Source organism: Sinocyclocheilus grahami, unplaced genomic scaffold (assembly GCF_001515645.1).
Source record: "Sinocyclocheilus grahami isolate Dianchi unplaced genomic scaffold, SAMN03320097.WGS_v1.1 scaffold455.1, whole genome shotgun sequence".
NCBI classification, from domain to species: Eukaryota; Metazoa; Chordata; class Actinopteri; order Cypriniformes; family Cyprinidae; genus Sinocyclocheilus; species Sinocyclocheilus grahami.
In genome coordinates, this window is record NW_015505634.1 from 534,053 (window position 1) to 552,280 (window position 18,228).

Genomic DNA, 18,228 nt, shown 5'->3' on the forward strand with positions numbered 1-18,228 from the left:
GAAAAATTTAAGGGGGTCTGAATACTTTCCGTACCCACTGTATATATACAGTCGTGGTCAAAATGATTGGCACCCTTGGTAAATATGATCAAAGAAGGCTGTGAAAATAAATCTGCATTGTTAATCATTTTGATCTTTTATTAAAAAAATAAATCTAACCTTTCATTGGAAAATAAGAATTTAAAATGGGTGGAAATATCATTATGACAAATGTTTTTCTCTAATACACATTGGACACAATTAACGGCACCCTTTTATTCAATGCTTTTTGAAACCTCTATTTGGCATAATAACAGCTCTGAGTTTTCTCCTATAATGCCTGATGAGGTTAGAGAGCACCTGACAAGAGATCAGAGACCATTCCTTCATCCAGAATCTCTCCAGACCCTTCAGATTCTCAGTTCCATGAAGGTGCTTCTCCTCTTCAGTTCACCACACTCATTTTCTATAGGGTTCAGGTCAGGGAACTGGAATGGCCATAGCAGAAGCTTGGCTTTTCTTAAAGTCACTTTCTAATATGTGAAGCTCAATTATCTTTTGCTGCACATCAGAAATATATTCTTGGGTTTTTCTCATTGTGATGGATGATTCATTGAATTTGGCCTAATTGTTTAATTCAATGAAAGGTTAGATATTTGTGAATTTTTAATTTATAGTGTTCCTGTGACTCAGTGGTAGAGCATTGCATTAGCAGCGCAAAAGTTTGTGGGTTCGATTCCCAGGGAACACACATACTGGTAAAAAATGTATAGCCTGAATGCACTGTAAGTCGCTTTGGATAAAAGCATCTGCTAAATGCATAAATTATTATTATTATTAATTATTTTCACAGCCTTATTTGATCATATTTACCAAGGGTGCCAATAATTCTGACCACGACTGTAATATACATATATATGTATATGTGTGTGTGTGTGTGTATATATAGACAGTCAGAAAAAGATAGGACACCCTATTGAACATAATAAAAAAATAACTGGTTCTTTCCAGGTCTTAAAATTTGAAAAATAAATCTTCAGATGAACAACAACACATGAGAAATTGCACTGTGTCATTATGGGTTTTTGAAAAATATCACTTTTGCAGTTTATAACGTAGCTATCCTTAAATGAAAACAATCTGCAAAGTTGTTAATCAAAAAAGTGCATGATGGATAAAGATATTGTCTCTCAAAAGAGAGAGTCGATTCTGAATCGCCTTAAGTCATCATATTTTCGAATCTTTTGCCTGTTACCGGTATACGTCACATTTGCATAATCCCGCCTGCCTGCGAGTCTGTTAGTGTGTTTACATCATGGGGGGAGTTGTGGCCTAATGGTTAGAGAGTCGGACTCGTAACCCTAAGGTTGCGGGTTCGAGTCTCATACCGGCAGGGATTGTAGGTGGGGGGAGTGAATGTACAGCACTCTCTCCCACCTTCAATACCACGACTGAGGTGCCCTTGAGCAAGGCTCAACCCCCAACTGCTTCCCGGGCGCCGCAGCATAAAAAGCATGGCTGCCCACTGCTCCGGGTCTGTGTTCACTGCTGTGTGTGTGCACTTTGGAAGGGTTAAATGCAGAGCACTAATTCCTAGTATGGGTCACCATACTTGGCCACATGTCACTTCACTTATCATGTTGAGAAGACGCTGTGTTGAAAAGACATGCATGTCATTTTACCAAGGACTGCTTCTCTAATCTTGGCTTTTATCTTCATTGGCTTCTTCTATCTTCTTAATTTGGACTAACAAGCTCTCCGAAGCACAACCTGTAAATACGATTGATACGTTATGTGTACATTTTCAATCCAGTGCTCAAAATATCAAGTTTTTGTGCTAATATGTGATGTACACCTAGTGCAGCTTTAGGTTTCCAGGTAAAGCACGATATTACTGTCTTACTGAAGTAGTTCTAATAATTCGCTGTGAACCCACTATTTCCTAAGAATGTGTCGATTAATGTAGACCAGGGGTGTCTAACCCTGCTCCTGGAGAGCTGCAGACTTTAGTTCCAACCCTGCTCCAGCACACTTGTCTGTAATTATCAAGCAACCCTGAACACCTTGATTAGCTGGTTCAGGTGTGTTTAATTGGGGTTAGAGCTGAAATCTGCAGGATGTTAGCTCTCCAGGAGCAGGGCTGGACACCCCTGATGTAGACTGACGTTGTTCTAATCACTTCGTTTAATAATAAAGAATGTTGCTAACAGACTTTATAATTATTGTGAAATTGCTGTTTGTTTTGCTGCACCGGCAGTTATAGGGTTAATGTGCGAGAGACGAGCAAGTTAGTTAGGCTGCTGGGCCTGTGGTACAGTTCTGCTTTCTGATTAAAAGTTAAGACAGAGCGTCTTTTGTCTGGCGTTCTTCAAACATTACAGTAGACATATTTGGTTTACAAACTGTATTGTTTTCTCAGTTAGTCACGTTAGCACTCGGCTAACGTATCCTCCGTTATTGTTTTAAGTGTTCACAGTTTAGCAGCTAAACTTTAGCTGTGGGCACGATTTGCTTGCAAAAGCGTTTTTGTATTTTATGTCATTATTATAAGAACGGATTGGAGCACTATATTATTGTTTTATGCAAAGTGCTTTGTCAATGGTAGTGCTCGCTAACTTGCTCAAGGACTCCTCTTTGTGCCAATCACAACAGGCTTGGCCAGCTGACCAATCAGAGCAGAGTAGGCTTATGGAAGGGAGGGGTTTGCTCCGAACTTGCTTGGAACGAATCGTTTAGAAATCATTGGCAAATTACTCTAATATGAAATGTATATTCTGAGAAAAGTACAATGTTTTCTGACCTTAGATGCATTTAAACCTGTTGTAGGGGTCTCCAACACAATATTAGGACACTTTAAAATACCATATGACCTGCTCTTTAACAAAAATAAAGCCAAAATGGAAAAGCCATGGGTGACTAAATTAGGACACCCTTACTGTTAACATAAGAATTAAGAGGGTAAGTAGCAGTCAGGCACTGCTAATCAAATGCCTTTGATTAACTGATTATCAGCAAGTGTGAGCACCTCTGTAAAAGCAGATGTTCTGGCAGTTTGCTGGTCTGGAGCCTTGGGGTGTGTGTTAACACAGTGCCAACGAGGTAAAACATCAGCAATGATCTTAGAGAAGCAATTGTTTCTGCCATCAATCTGAGAAGAGTAATACAGCCATTTCCAAACAATTTTAAGTCCATCATTCTACACTGAGGTAGATTATTCACAAGAGGAAGACATTCCAAACAGACACCAATCCTCCCAGGAGTGAACAACCCAGCAAATTCACCCCAAGATTAGACCGTGTAACGCTCAGAGAAATGGTAGACAACCCAAGAACTTCACCGCAAGCTGCACAGGCCTCAGTTAACATGTTAAATGATAAAATTCATGACAGTGCAGATGGGATAAGTATGGCATGTTTGGAAGGCTTGCCAGAAGAAAGCTTCTATATAAAAAGGAATGGCAGCACAGTTTAAGTCTGTAAAGTTGCATCTGAACAAACCATAAGTCTTCTAGAACAATGTCCTTTGAACAGATGAGACCAAAGTGGAGATGTTTGGCCATAATGCACAGCAGCACATTTGGTGAAAACCTAATGAGCATATCAGCACAAACACCTCACACCAAAAGTCACACATGCTGGTGGAGGGCTAATGATTTTGGGTTTGTTTTGTAGCCACAGGACCTGGGCACCTTACAGTCATTGAGTCGACCATTAACTCTGTATACCAAAGTATTCTAGAGTCAAAAGCTAAAGCTTGGCCAAGATTGGGTGATGCAACAGGACAATGGTCCCAAATACACCAGCAGAATGGCTTAAAAGAAAAGAATCAAGGTTCTGCAATAGCCCAGTCATAGTCCAGATCTCATCCTGACTGAAATCATGTGGTGAGAGCTGTGTATAAACAAATACCCACAAACATCAATAAACTGGAGCAACGTTGTTAAGAAGAGTGGGCCAAAATCCTTCCCAAATGATGTAAGAGACTGATAAAGTCATACAGAAAATTATTTCTTCAAGTTATTGCTGCTAAAAGTGGATCTACAGGCAATTGAATCATAGGGTGTCCTAACTTTGTCACACATGACTTTTACATCATGGCTTTATTTTTGTTAAAGGGGTCATATGATGCGATTTCAAGTTTTCCTTTCTTTTTGGAGTGTTACAAGCTGTTCGTGAATAGATAAGATCCCTAAAGTTGAAAAGACTAAAGTCTCAAACCCAAAAAGATATTCTATGTAAAAGTTAAGACACGTCCACGCCCTCCTAAAAAGCCTAGTTTAAACATGCCCCCACGTCTACGTCACTGTGTGGGAAGATTTGCATAACACCGCCCAAATGTTTACGCAAAGAAAGAAGGTGTAACTTTGATTCTCACTGTAGTATTGTTGCTGCCGCCGCCGCCGCCATGTCGTGAAGATGCTGTGTGTTTTGTTGTGAAAGCGAAAATACTTAGTTTGGCCTTCCAACCGAGGACACAACTAAAAATCAGTGGTTAAGTTGTATTTACAACACTGTTCCAGAACAGTTCAAACCAAATATTTGTGTGTGTGCAACGCATTTTACGGTGGATTGTTTCCTGAACCTGTGAGAGTAGCCTACAATGCCGGCTGTTTTAAAGAATTTGCCACTGATGATTCAAACGTGAGTTTTGAGCAGTGTAGAGTAGTGCTTGTTGTCTGTCGTTTCTCCGATCACAGATCCAGACATGGTTTTATGTTTACGCGGCGCGATGCAACGCAACACATAAAAAGACAGTATAAGTCATTATAATCAGTGATTATGTCCCCACTAGATGCAACAAATGCCTCGTTTGTAATGGGTTTTATTGTTTTTGTCTCGTCGCACCAGGACACGGCATCACAATATGGTAAGGGGCTTAACATTTCTGTCACACGCTTGAGGTATTCGGCCAATCACAACGCACTGGATAGCTGGCAAATCAGAGCACACCTCGCTTTTCAGAATGATGAGCTTTGTAAAAATTGACGCGTTTCAGAAAGGCCGGGGCATAGAGGAGAAACAATAATGTACAGTATGTGGAAAATAATGTGTTTTTTGAACCTTAAACCACATTAACACATTCATTACACCAAATACACAAAATAATGTTCTTTTTTTAGCAACGACATATGACCCCTTTAAATAAATAATGACACGGTGTGCTATGTCATGTGATATTGTTCATCTGAGGCTTTAGTTCCAAATTTTAAGACCTTCAAAGGACCAGATAATTTATCTCCTGATACAGAAAACCATGGAATTCAATAGGGTGTCCTAACTTTTTCACATGACTGTGTGTGTGTATCTGTCTCTGCAGTGGGTGGAAGCAATAAACATAGATACATTCTAATGTGCATGTTGACATGTCTCTTTGGCACGATCCTGTAGGATTTTTTCACCGGGATATGAAACCAGAAAATTTGCTATGTATGGGTCCAGAGCTAGTGAAAATTGCTGACTTTGGATTGGCTCGAGAGATCCGCTCTCGGCCTCCTTATACAGACTACGTCTCAACACGATGGTAAGAGTATAAAAAAAAGTGTCACTGGACTGATAACACTTTCTATGAAGCCCGTATTTATAATACATTATAAGGGTATTCTTAAGGCATTATAATGAATGCATAATGCATTATAAAAAAAACTTATAATATGTTGTATAGTTTTAATATATTATAATATTTACTTATTTGTGGTTATAGCTTTTAAGAGTATGATGATTTATAACACAATGAACACGTTGCATCCACTTTTACAATGGATTATATTTCTCATAGTTATAATGTATTATAAGTCTCATATCTTGCCATTTTTCTTATGCTACTTTAAAGCGGTCAAAGACCACTTATAATTAGTAATAATAATAATAATAACATAAGCCATAAGATCAGATATCAGATCAGATGAATGTGTAATGGCACATTTGCTTTTAACTTTTTTATTGTAATATCAGTTTGATTATTTTGATGGTACCCTTTAGACAGCTGTTGATAAGTAGCTCTGCAACTACATATCAACTAGCAGTCATTAGAGTATTAGTATGTCTGCTACTGTAAATATATGCTAACACTTTATTTTGATGGTCAACCAACAGATAAACTGACTATAAGTGTCTTTGCAAGTACGTCAACTTATTCTACCATACTAGATTCTACCATTCTTGAGCATACTAATACTCTAATGAGAGTTAGTTGGCATGTAGTTGCAAAGTTGCTTATAGTCGATTGATTAAGGGGACCATCAAAATTGTAACCATATAAAACTTTGCATTTTTTTCAGTTGGATTATTAAGCTCACATCAATTAATTAACATTAGCTCCACAGGAAACACTAAAATAACACTCAACATCTAACACTCACAAGCTGTAGTAAGATATTGTGCAGATCTTAAATAAACAATGTCAAGATATGATACAGTCCATTATACTGTAAAGGAAGTAGATTTAATACGATGTTCATTGTGTGTTATAAATAATCATACTCTTAAACTTATAACCACAAATACGTAAGTATTATGATGTATTATAATTGTTGTTATGATTATTCATGAGTTTATATAACATATAAGTTTTTTTATAATGCGTTATGCATTCATTATAATGCCTTAAGAATACCCTTATAATGTATTATAAATACAGGCTTCATAGAAAGTGTTACCAAATATTCTACTGCTGTGGAACTAGAAAATGTTTGTATTGAGACATGCCCATAATATTAGGTGAGGGCAGAGAACATCATATAATATTACAATACAAATCCTGTATCTTCGATTAAAAGAAACATGCCAACAGCTAAAAGCATGCAAAAGCATCTTTTAGCATGTAAACATGTTAAAAGATACGTGCCAACAGTAGTACCATTAATCACTTTTATCTGGTACTAACTAAATGTAAATGTAAAAAATGTAAAAGTAAAATGAGTTTTTACTACATATATTATAAATTTTTACTATATATTACATATTTACTCATTGTTCTTAAAGTATCAAAGCTGAACAATGTGTCCAACTAGCCATGGTTTTCCCTACTGGCTGAAATGTGAGCATTTTAAAGTTCTGTCTTATGTGTTTGTGTTTAGGTATCGAGCTCCAGAGGTGTTATTGAGGTCACCAGTGTATAGCTCACCATTAGACATCTGGGCGGTAGGCTGCATCATGGCTGAACTCTACACACTTCGACCTCTGTTTCCTGGCAACAGTGAGGTGGATGAGATCTTCAAGATCTGCCAGGTTCTTGGTACAGTAAAGAAGGTATGATCAAATATGAAGATGAACAGATTGTATCAGGGAATTTGGAGTGGTCAAGTGGTCAACAGCCCAAGGTGGTGTCTAATTAGCAGACTGGAAAAATTAGTTTGTGAGGCATAAGATTTTGGGCCTGTAGAACCTGACTTCTAGGGCTGTGAAACACCAATAACTTCACGATATGGGTCAAGTTTGAATTAATTGTTCTAGGTTAATTTGTAACAGTAATTGACAGTAATGCCACAGTTTTTCTGGATTTAGTCGGTCTCAGTTTGTTCTGTTCTTCATGTCATTCCAGTCAGACTGGATGATGATGAGATCAGATCTCTGTGTGGAGCACAGGCTGTAGTCTGTCTTCTTGTGCAAACAAAAATCTCACTGGATTATTACAACTAATGGCAAAATGAATGAATGGAAATATAAACTGATATTTCCTACTGACACACTACAGCAAAAGATAGAAATAGCTGACTTTAAACCATTTTGTAGCTGGTGAAAATACTAGTGTTACATACAAAAAAAGGTCAAAGTATGCACATCCAAAGCACCTTGGCCAGGTGCAAGATCAAATAGTACATCAAATGATACAAACAAGATCTGCACACTGTTGTTCTCCCTTTATTTAGAAAAAGTTAAAAGTGGCAATGTTTCAGTCAAAAGTCCTTCATCAGGCGCACACACATACGTTCAAAGGCAACAGGTCAGTAAAGCCAAGAACACTCTACACGACTGTCAGGCTGATTATTAATGGAATTTGGTCTTAACGACAGATCGTGCCCAGTTGGACTGGGTCTGTTCCAGTTGGGCTCAGTCTCTGTTTGCAGTCGGTAGAAAAGGTTGCATAGTGTGTGGTGTCTAAAGATAATAATCTTAGAATTCAAGAACCAGTCTTTGCCACAAAGATTTTTTTAAACATTTTAATATTTGCAACTGACACCACCGAGTGCGGCTATGCAATGGAGATGCTTTTACTGTTGTAATTTTGTCAAATATTTTTTTCTGGATTAAGAGAAAAATCTCAATTGTTTTTGTTCTGATTTATTTCTTGTCTTTCTTTTATTTCATAAATTAACACTGCAAATTAAATGGTTTCGTTTTTTCTGCAGTCAAAGAACTTATAGCCTAAATTATGTCAGTGATTTCTCTCATTTTAAAGATTATCAGGAATTATTTTATTTCGATCTACAGTCGAATAAAATTTAAGAAAATATAGATTAGCATATAGGCCTATCTACGGCTAATTGCATTTTTTCTTAACTTTTAACTTCTTAAAATTTGTTATGAAGAATTTTAAATCAACTCCATAACAAATAGGCTAGGCTAACACATTTTATTCATAATGAATATAGGAACATAATGAATAGCCTAGCTATTCTTCAAAATAAAGTTTTCATTTAAAAAATAATAAATCACAAATATGACTAAATTAAATTATACTATAAATATATAATTATATATTAGTTTTTTATATAATAGTTTTTAATCCCTGATTTTAGACTTGAGATAATTAATATATTATTGCTTGACTAAACGTTTAAAAATAGTGCTAGAAATGTTATAATTAAGAGAATTAAACATAGGCTTAGGCATTTGAAAAGACAATGAAATATGTACTCAAGCAGTAACCCCATAAAGAAAGAGAAGCATTGGACTTAATGCAAAACATATTCAAAACGACTCAATTAGTTCCGGCTTTGATGAAGGTCCACCTTCCGAAAAACAAAATGTGTTGTGATTGGTTAGCTGTCCCAGTGCGTTGTGATTTGCGAACAGCTTAGACGGTGTTTCAGTACTGCCTTGTCTGCCAAGTACTGTTTGTCTTATTATAATGTGTATTATAATAAAGTATATAATAATGCAATGTTAATCAACATAGCCGTTATCACTGCTTAGAATACTATGAAATATGTTGCGTGTAGGGGTGTGCCGGTCAGTGGTGTATAAGGTACCTGAAAGCCATACTCAAGTAAAAGTACAGATATCTTACCAGAAAATGCCTTTGGTTGAAGTTGAAGTCACCGTTTAGAATATTACTTGAGTAAAAGTCTTAAAGTGTGTGATTTTTATTGTACTTAAGTACGAACATATTTTTTTAAATCTTAAATGTACTTAAGTATTGAAAGTAAAAGTACAAGTAAATGCAAAATGGAAAAGAAGCAAATAAATATATATAAAAAATGTTCATACACTGCTTGAGTAGCAAGCTTTCTTCCATTTTGTATTTTTGGGTAAGAATAAGAAGCACTTCATCCGGTACTTAGTGTCTTTCATTCCAACGTAAGAAAACATTTCTGGAATCTGCATCTGAAATAGCATTTAGATGTATTTCTGAACTAAAGGCAGAAAGACCCACAAACAACCAACTGTGTATACATTTTTTAATTTATTTTTTTAAATTGTAATTCCTAAGCATTTTATATTTTTGTTCAACCCCTTGAATTAAAGCTTAAAGAGCAGGTCATATGGTTTTTTAAAGTGTCCTAATATTGTGTTGGAGTCCCCTACAACAGGTTTAAATGCATCTAAGGTCAGAAAACACTGTAATTTTCCCAGAATACACATTTATGCATAGAGTCATTTGTCCATGATTTCGAAATGGTTCGTTCGATTCAGTTCTGAGCGAAATGTCTGTAAATCCCTCCCTTCAATAAGCCTACTCTGCTCTGATTAGTCAGCTGGCCAAGCCTGTTGTGATTGGCAAAAAGAGGAGTGCTTGAGCAAGTTAGCGAGCTCTACCATCTGTGTTGCCAAGTCCGCGGTTGTTTTTGATGTCGCGGGTTGTAGCGACCCCAATAACGTCATATTTAGGCACTGGAATGCGAATTTACCCGGGGAACCCAGACTGAAAGCATGAATTTTACTTTTTTTTAAAGGGGAACCACCCTCGAAACATGATTGGGCTAGTTTTGAGTAGCAATTGGGCGGGTTTTGTTGTGACAACCTGGCAACCCTAGCATGGACCTTTACATAAAACAATAATATAGTGCTCCAATCAGTTCTTAAAATAATGACATAAAAACATTTTGTTTAACACGTATGCAAGCAAATCGTGCCCACAGCTAAGGTTTAGCTGCTAAACTGTAAACACTTAACAAAACAATAATGGTGGACTAACTGATGAATCAATACAGTTTGAAAACCAAAATATGTCTACTGTAATGTCTGAAGAATGACAGACAAAAGACGCTCCGTGTCTTAACCTTTAATTATAACGCAGAACAGCTGTATCACATGCGCACCAGCCTAACTAACTCGTGTCTCTCTACTGGGTCTTTTACTCCCTGCATTAACCCTATAACTACATACAGCAATTTCACAATGATTATAAAATCTGTGCGCTACACTACATTCTTTATTATTAAACAAAGTAATTAGAACAACGACAGTCTACATTAATCGACACATTCTTAGGAAATACTGGGTTCACATCGAATTATCAGAACTATTTCAGTAAAACAGGAATATTGTGCTTTACCTGGAAACCTAAAGCTGCACTAGGTATACATCACATATTAGCACAAAAAAAAAATTGATATTTTGAGCGCTCAATTAAAAATGTACACATGATGTGTCCATCGTACTTACAGGTTGTGGTTCGGAGACGCTTGTTGGTCCAAATAAAGAAGATTAGAAGCCAACGAAGATAAAAGGCAAGATTAGAGAAGCAGTCCTCGTAAAATGACGAGCACAACAAAAGCTTCGAATTGTATTGCTGTGGTATCGTGGAACACAGCATCTTCTCGACACAGAGAGTGTTCGTATTTTGTGGGCAGGTGGGGAATATGCTAATGTGTTACCCAGTGACGTAGATCGGTAACAGGCAGAAGATTCGAAAATATAACGACTTAAGGCGATTCTGAGTCGACTCTTTCTTTTGAGAGACAATATCTTTATTTATCATGGACTTTTTTGATTAACAACTTTGCAGACTGTTTACATTGAAGGATAGCTACCTTACAAACTGCAAAAGAGATATTTTTCGAAAACCCATATGACCTGCTCGTTAAAGTCTGCACTTCAATCACATCTTGATTGTTTTATTTCAAATCCATTGTAGGGGTGTATAAAGGCAAAAGCACAAAAACTCAATTAAAAATACATTTATGTTCAAAGAGGCCCACATACAAATTTGCATAATTTGGAGCCATGGTACTTAATCTGAAGAAAGAAATCATCATTGTATCTGAAGACATTTTTGTCAACCGTTTTAGCTAATGATTTAATGCTATTAACACTGGGATTTTTTAGTTTGATATGGGTCTCTACGAAAGACTTCTATTGCCTCAATCCCTCCTTCGTGTGGAATGTTGGTATATAAAGACTCAACATCGAATGTTACAAACAATATTTTATCAGGTAAATCAATAGTTTTTTTAATTTTTATCATGACGATAGAGTCTTTTACAAAGGAGAGCAATGTAAATACAACAGGCCTTAAGAAAAAATCCACAAATGTTGAAATTTTCTCAGTAAGAGACCCAATTCTAGATATAATCCGTCTTCCTGGATGATTAGTAAGGTCTTTATGTATTTTTATATAGATGACTGGTGTAATTGGGTAATCAACCTTCATAAAATCAAACTCCTGTTTTGTAATCTCACCAATATCCACAAATTGTCGTAGACATACCTGAATTTTGTTCTTAAAATCATTGTTGGGATGAGGACTCAGTTTCTTATAAAAGACACTATCATTTGTCTTTCTACTTCTAGGTCGTAGTTAGCAAAAATCATTACTACAATGGAACCACCCTTATCTGCTGATTTGACTATAATAGTCTTATCTTTTCTTAAATCCAACAGAGCACTTCGTTCATCCTTAGTTAAATTATTGAAAACGTTGTACTCACATTTGTTAGAAAATATCTCCTGTACATCCCCCTCTACATTTGACTTTAACAATGAATTGTCTTTGATCAGTTTATGATGTATTTGATTTGGTTCTTATGTATTACAGTATTTAGTGTCATGGGTAAAAAGTGCTCGATAGTAAACTTTATTTTCCCCTGCAGTCAGACTGGCCAGAGGGTTATCAGCTTGCTGCTGCGATGAACTTCCGCTTCCCCCAGTGTGTTCCTACACCACTCAAAACTCTCATCCCCAATGCCACCAATGAGGCTTTAGACCTCATGAGAGATCTCCTCCAGTGGGATCCAAAGAAAAGACCCTCTGCTGCAAAGGTATATATAAATTGCAATGCATTTTTTGATAAATTGATTAAATAGATAAAAATAAAAATACTGGTGTAGAATGAATTCTGTTTGAGGTCAGAGTTTTGTTGATTTGGTTGGTGTGAAAGGTGTTCCCTAGGTTCACTTCGACACCCTCTGGTTTGACGAATATCTAAAGCCTGTATAGATTCATGCCAATTTATTTTCAGATACTGCCCACTGAGGCATCACTTGACTGACACCCCATAAAGACGTGCGTGCACAGACACTTCTATAAAAAAACTATTCATCTAGTGGATTTTAGAAGGTTTCTCTTCATATTTAGAGACTTACATCAAGTTGTCTTCACTGTTCTGATTGGATTCAATGGCATTCTATATAGGGATGCACTGAATGTAGGCAACCGAAATTGTTCGGGAAAAGACCGAATAAATTGTACCGAACAATGACGTGACGCAATTAAATAGAGGCGCGCACTAATGCATTAAACATGTCGGTAGTGTGGAGATATTTAAAACTGTCAGAGAAAGATGCAAAAATCATTATAAGCACAGGGAGACAGGGAGAGACTGTTTAGTTCTGCATTGCATTTCTCAGATGAGAAAAGGAAGGGATGGTTGTTGCTGGTTACTGTATGATGATTGAAATCGCGAAATGGTTTAAACGATTAGTAAATAAACTGCAGAATGTTTTGTAATACATGCATGAATTGCATATCTATTCTGACAGCGCCGCACAAAGTCCAAAGCGTGAGGAAAATCTGCGCTGAAACGGTCTTACTCATCAGTTGCTCAGTAACATTTTTATTATTTTTTAAAGGCATGTGACAATGCGATACGTGTGACAAACATAATTTATAAATCTGCTGTTGTCAACAAAAAGAAGCACTCTTCCTTCGGGTTTCTGCCAAAATAAAAGCTCCATCAACATTCATAAATGTTAGTATTGTAATTTTACTGTTCTGTAAAATAAAATAAAAAACAATAATAATGATAATAATAATTACAGCAACTCTAATACATTTATTATAACATTCACACATAGTGTTCAAATTGGGATCTGCAATATTTTCTAATGTTTTAAAATAATTATCTTCTGCTCAGCAAGGCTGCATTTATTTGTACAGTAAAAAAATACATGCCTGATTCAACAAGGGGGTCTCGAAAATGGCCCAAAAATATTATTTTACTAACTTATTAATTTTAAGTTAAATTGTGCTTTGTTGGAATAATGTCTGCTAGAATGTTAAAAAACGTTCAGTGTTAAGTAAATATTTTTAAATTGTTGTTTTGTTATTGATTTTTTCTTTGAAAAGCAAGACAAAATAGTAAAAAGCACATTTTGTCTATTTAATGTATGCAATGGAGAAAAAAAAAATTGCCAAAATACATGAGGGGAAAACTGCGAAAATTCGGCCCAGTGTTTCATTTTGTTCGGCTTCAGCCAAGAATTTTCGTTTCGGTGTATCCCTAATTCTATAAGTGTGTGGCTCTGTGTCCTTGTTTAAGTTCTCATGATCACTTGTTTAATATGTCTCTGATGGAGTTTGAACATGAGGATTTCTGTCCAAGTTCAGAAGCTTGCGAACCAATCTCTTTTGGAATTATTTTTAATGTGGTAGTTTTATCCACCACCACATCTGATTCTGATGGGCTTTTTGCCAGCCAGGCTTCACTTTGGGGGGCAAAGCTTAAGAGTTTCAGAGTTCTTCACCTGGTTCCCAGGTGTTATATTTTTAAACCATGGATGTCACTACATTCATTAGTCTAATGTCAATATTTGACAGCTGTTTTATGATAGATATGTTAAACGACTGATAATAATATCAACTGCTGTAGCAAATTAGCTCAAAAGGGAAATATTTCTGACTAATTTTAACTGGTTATGATTAATAATAAATATTTAGATTAGATCTTAGAATTTACTGTAGCAGAATCAATATTACAATTATTTGATCTGACCGTCCACCGAGCAACCAATATAATCACTTATCAATTCAAGGAAAGATTATTTTCCTGGCCAAGTGACAATAGTTTTCCTTCTTTATGCAATACTAGCAGTAATTTAGCATATAGCAAGACTGCAAACATTCAGTGACTCCGAATTGTAAGCAGCACACAGAGGCAATTAACTGTGAATATAAGGGATTTAATAAATGAAACTACAGCTAACATACAACAAGACTAAGCAAAACACATATATACAGAATGAAGAAAAATAAGGAAGAGAGAGAGAAGAGCAAAAGAATGGCAGTATTTCACATAAATTAACCACAACCTAATGAGAATGATCAAAGAATCAAAAATCACCTTAAAAGGGGCTCAAACTTACAAACGCATCTAAATAGTTGTAAACGGTTACTTGCATTGGCTTCGATTGCTGAACAAGAGTCCTGATGCGGTAGACAACGGGGGTTCTTGGTGAGTTCTTTAGGAGTGAGCTGGAGGTTTTCCTGGTTCTTCTGAAGATAGGAAAGTCCACTGCGGATCGACCAAGTTACTTGAAGATAAAACTGCCGGAAAATCTAACTCAAGAGGAGAGTTTTGAGGAGTCTTGGAGAGTGTCCGTCTCAAAAGAAGAGGTTTCTGAGCCAAGATTAGTCTGAGCAAATGACTTTTGAAAGTTCCTATCCACACCCACGATCAAAGAATCAAAAATCACCTTAAAAGGGGCTCAAACTTACAAACGCATCTAAATAGTTGTAAACGGTTACTTGCATTGGCTTCGATTGCTGAACAAGAGTCCTGATGCGGTAGACAACGGGGGTTCTTGGTGAGTTCTTTAGGAGTGAGCTGGAGGTTTTCCTGGTTCTTCTGAAGATAGGAAAGTCCACTGCGGATCGACCAAGTTACTTGAAGATAAAACTGCCGGAAAATCTAACTCAAGAGGAGAGTTTTGAGGAGTCTTGGAGAGTGTCCGTCTCAAAAGAAGAGGTTTTCGAGCAGAGATTAGCCTGAGCTAATGACTTTCATAGTTCCTATCCACACCCACCTTTTGGGTGGAATAGCCAATACCAGGCGTGACTTTTTGAGCGGGATAAGTTTTCTTTGTCTCCCTTTATGACCAATTTGCATGTTTATGGCCGGTCTGGAGGATTGGTGCAGTTTTACCCAAAATATAGTGCCAATCGTATGATGCATTTCACAATCACATACTGTACCTCATTGTTTGAGGAATAAAGAGCAGATCATATTGATACCAAGAAAGAAACATTTAGAAGATATTAAACCAGAGATACATTCATACACCTGAATATCAGCGTTTAGGGCTTAACTAATACAAATAACGAGTGGTAACTCAGCTAATCTAATAGGGAAACATACAAACAACACATGCACATACCAGATACATTTGTAACTGATTAATTATTGTCTAAATAAAGAAAAGGTCTATATGTGTGTGTGTTGTGTATTATGTGTATGGTGTAGTTTGCAGGTCAGCCAGGTCATTGGGGCCATTGGGTCATTTACTTCTCTTTGTCTTTGTCATTTACTTCTCTTTGTCTCTTCTCTTTGTCTTTGAAGTCAGATGGGGAGATGCGAGTGGTGGAGCTGTTTAACATCTCCTTGATAGTGAGGGGAACCATTGGCAATTTAGCACCCATATAAATGTAGCATGTGGGGCCATGTCTGTAATTTATATGCAAATGTCAAAAGGCTAAAATGGGTCTCTAAGACATAAAACCCAAACGATCATACATGATCCTACGCAGACATGACACTGCTCAATTTCTTTCTCAAATATGGTCATTTTGATATAATTTATATGATTCATGTAATTCCTTACTGAAAGTGATGAGACAAGAAAAGTTTTGCTTTTTCGACATATTAAGGCTTGTGCACACCGGGACGAATATCGCCGACGTTTAACGCCTCGTGATTAAACAAAGGGCGCCAATGTGAGTGTGCACACCGGTGCGCAAAACGCCAGGCGTAAAAGCTTCATTTTTGAAAAAACGCCTCTGGCTCCTTTTTTTGTTTTGACGCGCCGCATTAAAAACTGCCTGACCAATTATTGGTGCTTTTGTTCACGTGCCTGGAGCTGCTGAAGTTACAGTAAAACATGACTCGGTGGCGCTCAAGCACAAAACGGTCTTGCCGAGCACACATTGATACCTAACAATGAAGAGAAAGTAAGTAGACGAAGAAGCATCAAGGCAAGATGAATGTAGAGCTGCTGGTCTCATTGGTGTCTGAACACAAAGAGCTTTATGACAAACATGACACGGACTACAAAAATCTCGATAAGAGGGAGTTGTTATGGAGAGGAATTGCAGATAAAATAGGATTCGATGTGTACCGGGGTATTTTTCATTAAGTGCCATCTAATGTCAGGGAGTGAATTTGCATGTTCACTCGGCTCATCGCCAGTGAAAATTGCTTGGGTATGAACACACAAGATGCGTTGAAAAACACTGGCGATAAGCACGTACGATAATCGTCCCGGTGTGCACGAGGCTGAATGTGGGCATATATTAAAACATTATTTGCAAAGAGATGCTGCATAGGCGGCTATACTCCTCAGTCCACTTGGTCAGTGAAGCGACAATGCTAGCACAATCTGCCAATAAATTGACGTGATTTTGTATAGGCTTCAGACAGGTGTCACACCAGAGGATGTTTCTATAGGATCAGCAAAGGGTCTAGGGAGCCTCAGGGCACCAAGTTTACTTAAGTGACAGAGATGTTTTTCAAACATGTGTTCTTGAAACAGTGGTCTTTGATATTGTTAATATGGACTCCAGTACAGATTACAATTGTTATGTACATAACTAGGGATGTCCCGATCGTTTTTTTTGTGCTCCCAATCCAATCTAAGTCATTGAATATTGAGTATCTGCCGATATCGAGTCCCGGTCCGATACTTGTATATTCCTAGTGTTTGGTGTTTTGTGCACAATTCAAGTACACTGAAGTTATTCAAATCAATCCAATGTATATGCAGAGAGTAAAAGTAATATATGTATGTATTTATTAGTGCTGTCAATCGATTAAAAAAAATAACAAATTAATTGCACATTTGTTCTGTAATTAATCACGATTGATTCCACCTAAAATTAAAGTTTTTAAAAATATTTTTACATTGCAATTTCACTTTCAATCTTCAAATTAATGTAGAAAAAAACATTTGTATACTGCCATCTTTTTTTATGACTGAAGGCCACTATCACTGATACCAATACTACTGATCTCTCTATTAATGTTCAACCTAATTTTTAACTACTGATTAGCCATTCACCTTTACAAGAGCTATCAATTTTAACATTTATTAGACTACTTAAAATAGGTTCTAATTTAAGTGAACTAGGGGTGTGTGATATAGAGCTCCGGACGTCACGTGACCCATTCTGTTTACACCACCATGCTGGCAGGCAGGGATAGCTGGGAGCGAATATGAAATGAATGGCGCCAGCATGAGTTTCAAGGCAACAGAGTTCACTGCGTACTTTAATTCAAAAGACATAGACCTGTACATAGCAAAACTTAATAGATTAAGCATAACAGATCCCTATAATGCCCCAGTGGTGCTTTTAACGTGTAGCCTATCAATAAAGGAACGAATAGTTCCCTTTCAAGGGAACTTCGAACTGCGTCCTCTAGGGGTCCCTATGGGGAACACCTTTAGTGTGACCGGTGACTGAAGCATATATCTAAAAACGACAATAACATTGGCCGGCGACAGCCAATGACATCACTACTATAGTATAAATAGGCGCCGGGAGAACACGTCATCCTCTTCTTCGTCTTCACTGACCATTTGTTTATGTTAGCGTTAAGCTAAACACAACTAGGAGTGCATGTTTCTTGCCAGAGGCTTTGCTCTGATACCTGCAGTTT

The 18,228-nt window shown here is 37.0% G+C and overlaps 1 protein-coding gene across 4 annotated transcripts in view; it reads left to right on the top strand.

Moving 5' to 3' along the window:
• Positions 1-18,228, top strand: part of mak (male germ cell-associated kinase) — an 89,150-nt gene that overhangs the window by 20,157 nt on the left and 50,765 nt on the right. For all 4 annotated transcript variants that reach the window (XM_016234597.1, XM_016234596.1, XM_016234598.1 and 1 more), the window contains 3 exons: positions 5,367-5,499; positions 7,055-7,226; positions 12,233-12,400. In XM_016234597.1, coding sequence (XP_016090083.1) covers positions 5,367-5,499; positions 7,055-7,226; positions 12,233-12,400 — 473 coding nt within the window. The remainder of the gene's footprint in view (positions 1-5,366; positions 5,500-7,054; positions 7,227-12,232; positions 12,401-18,228) is intronic.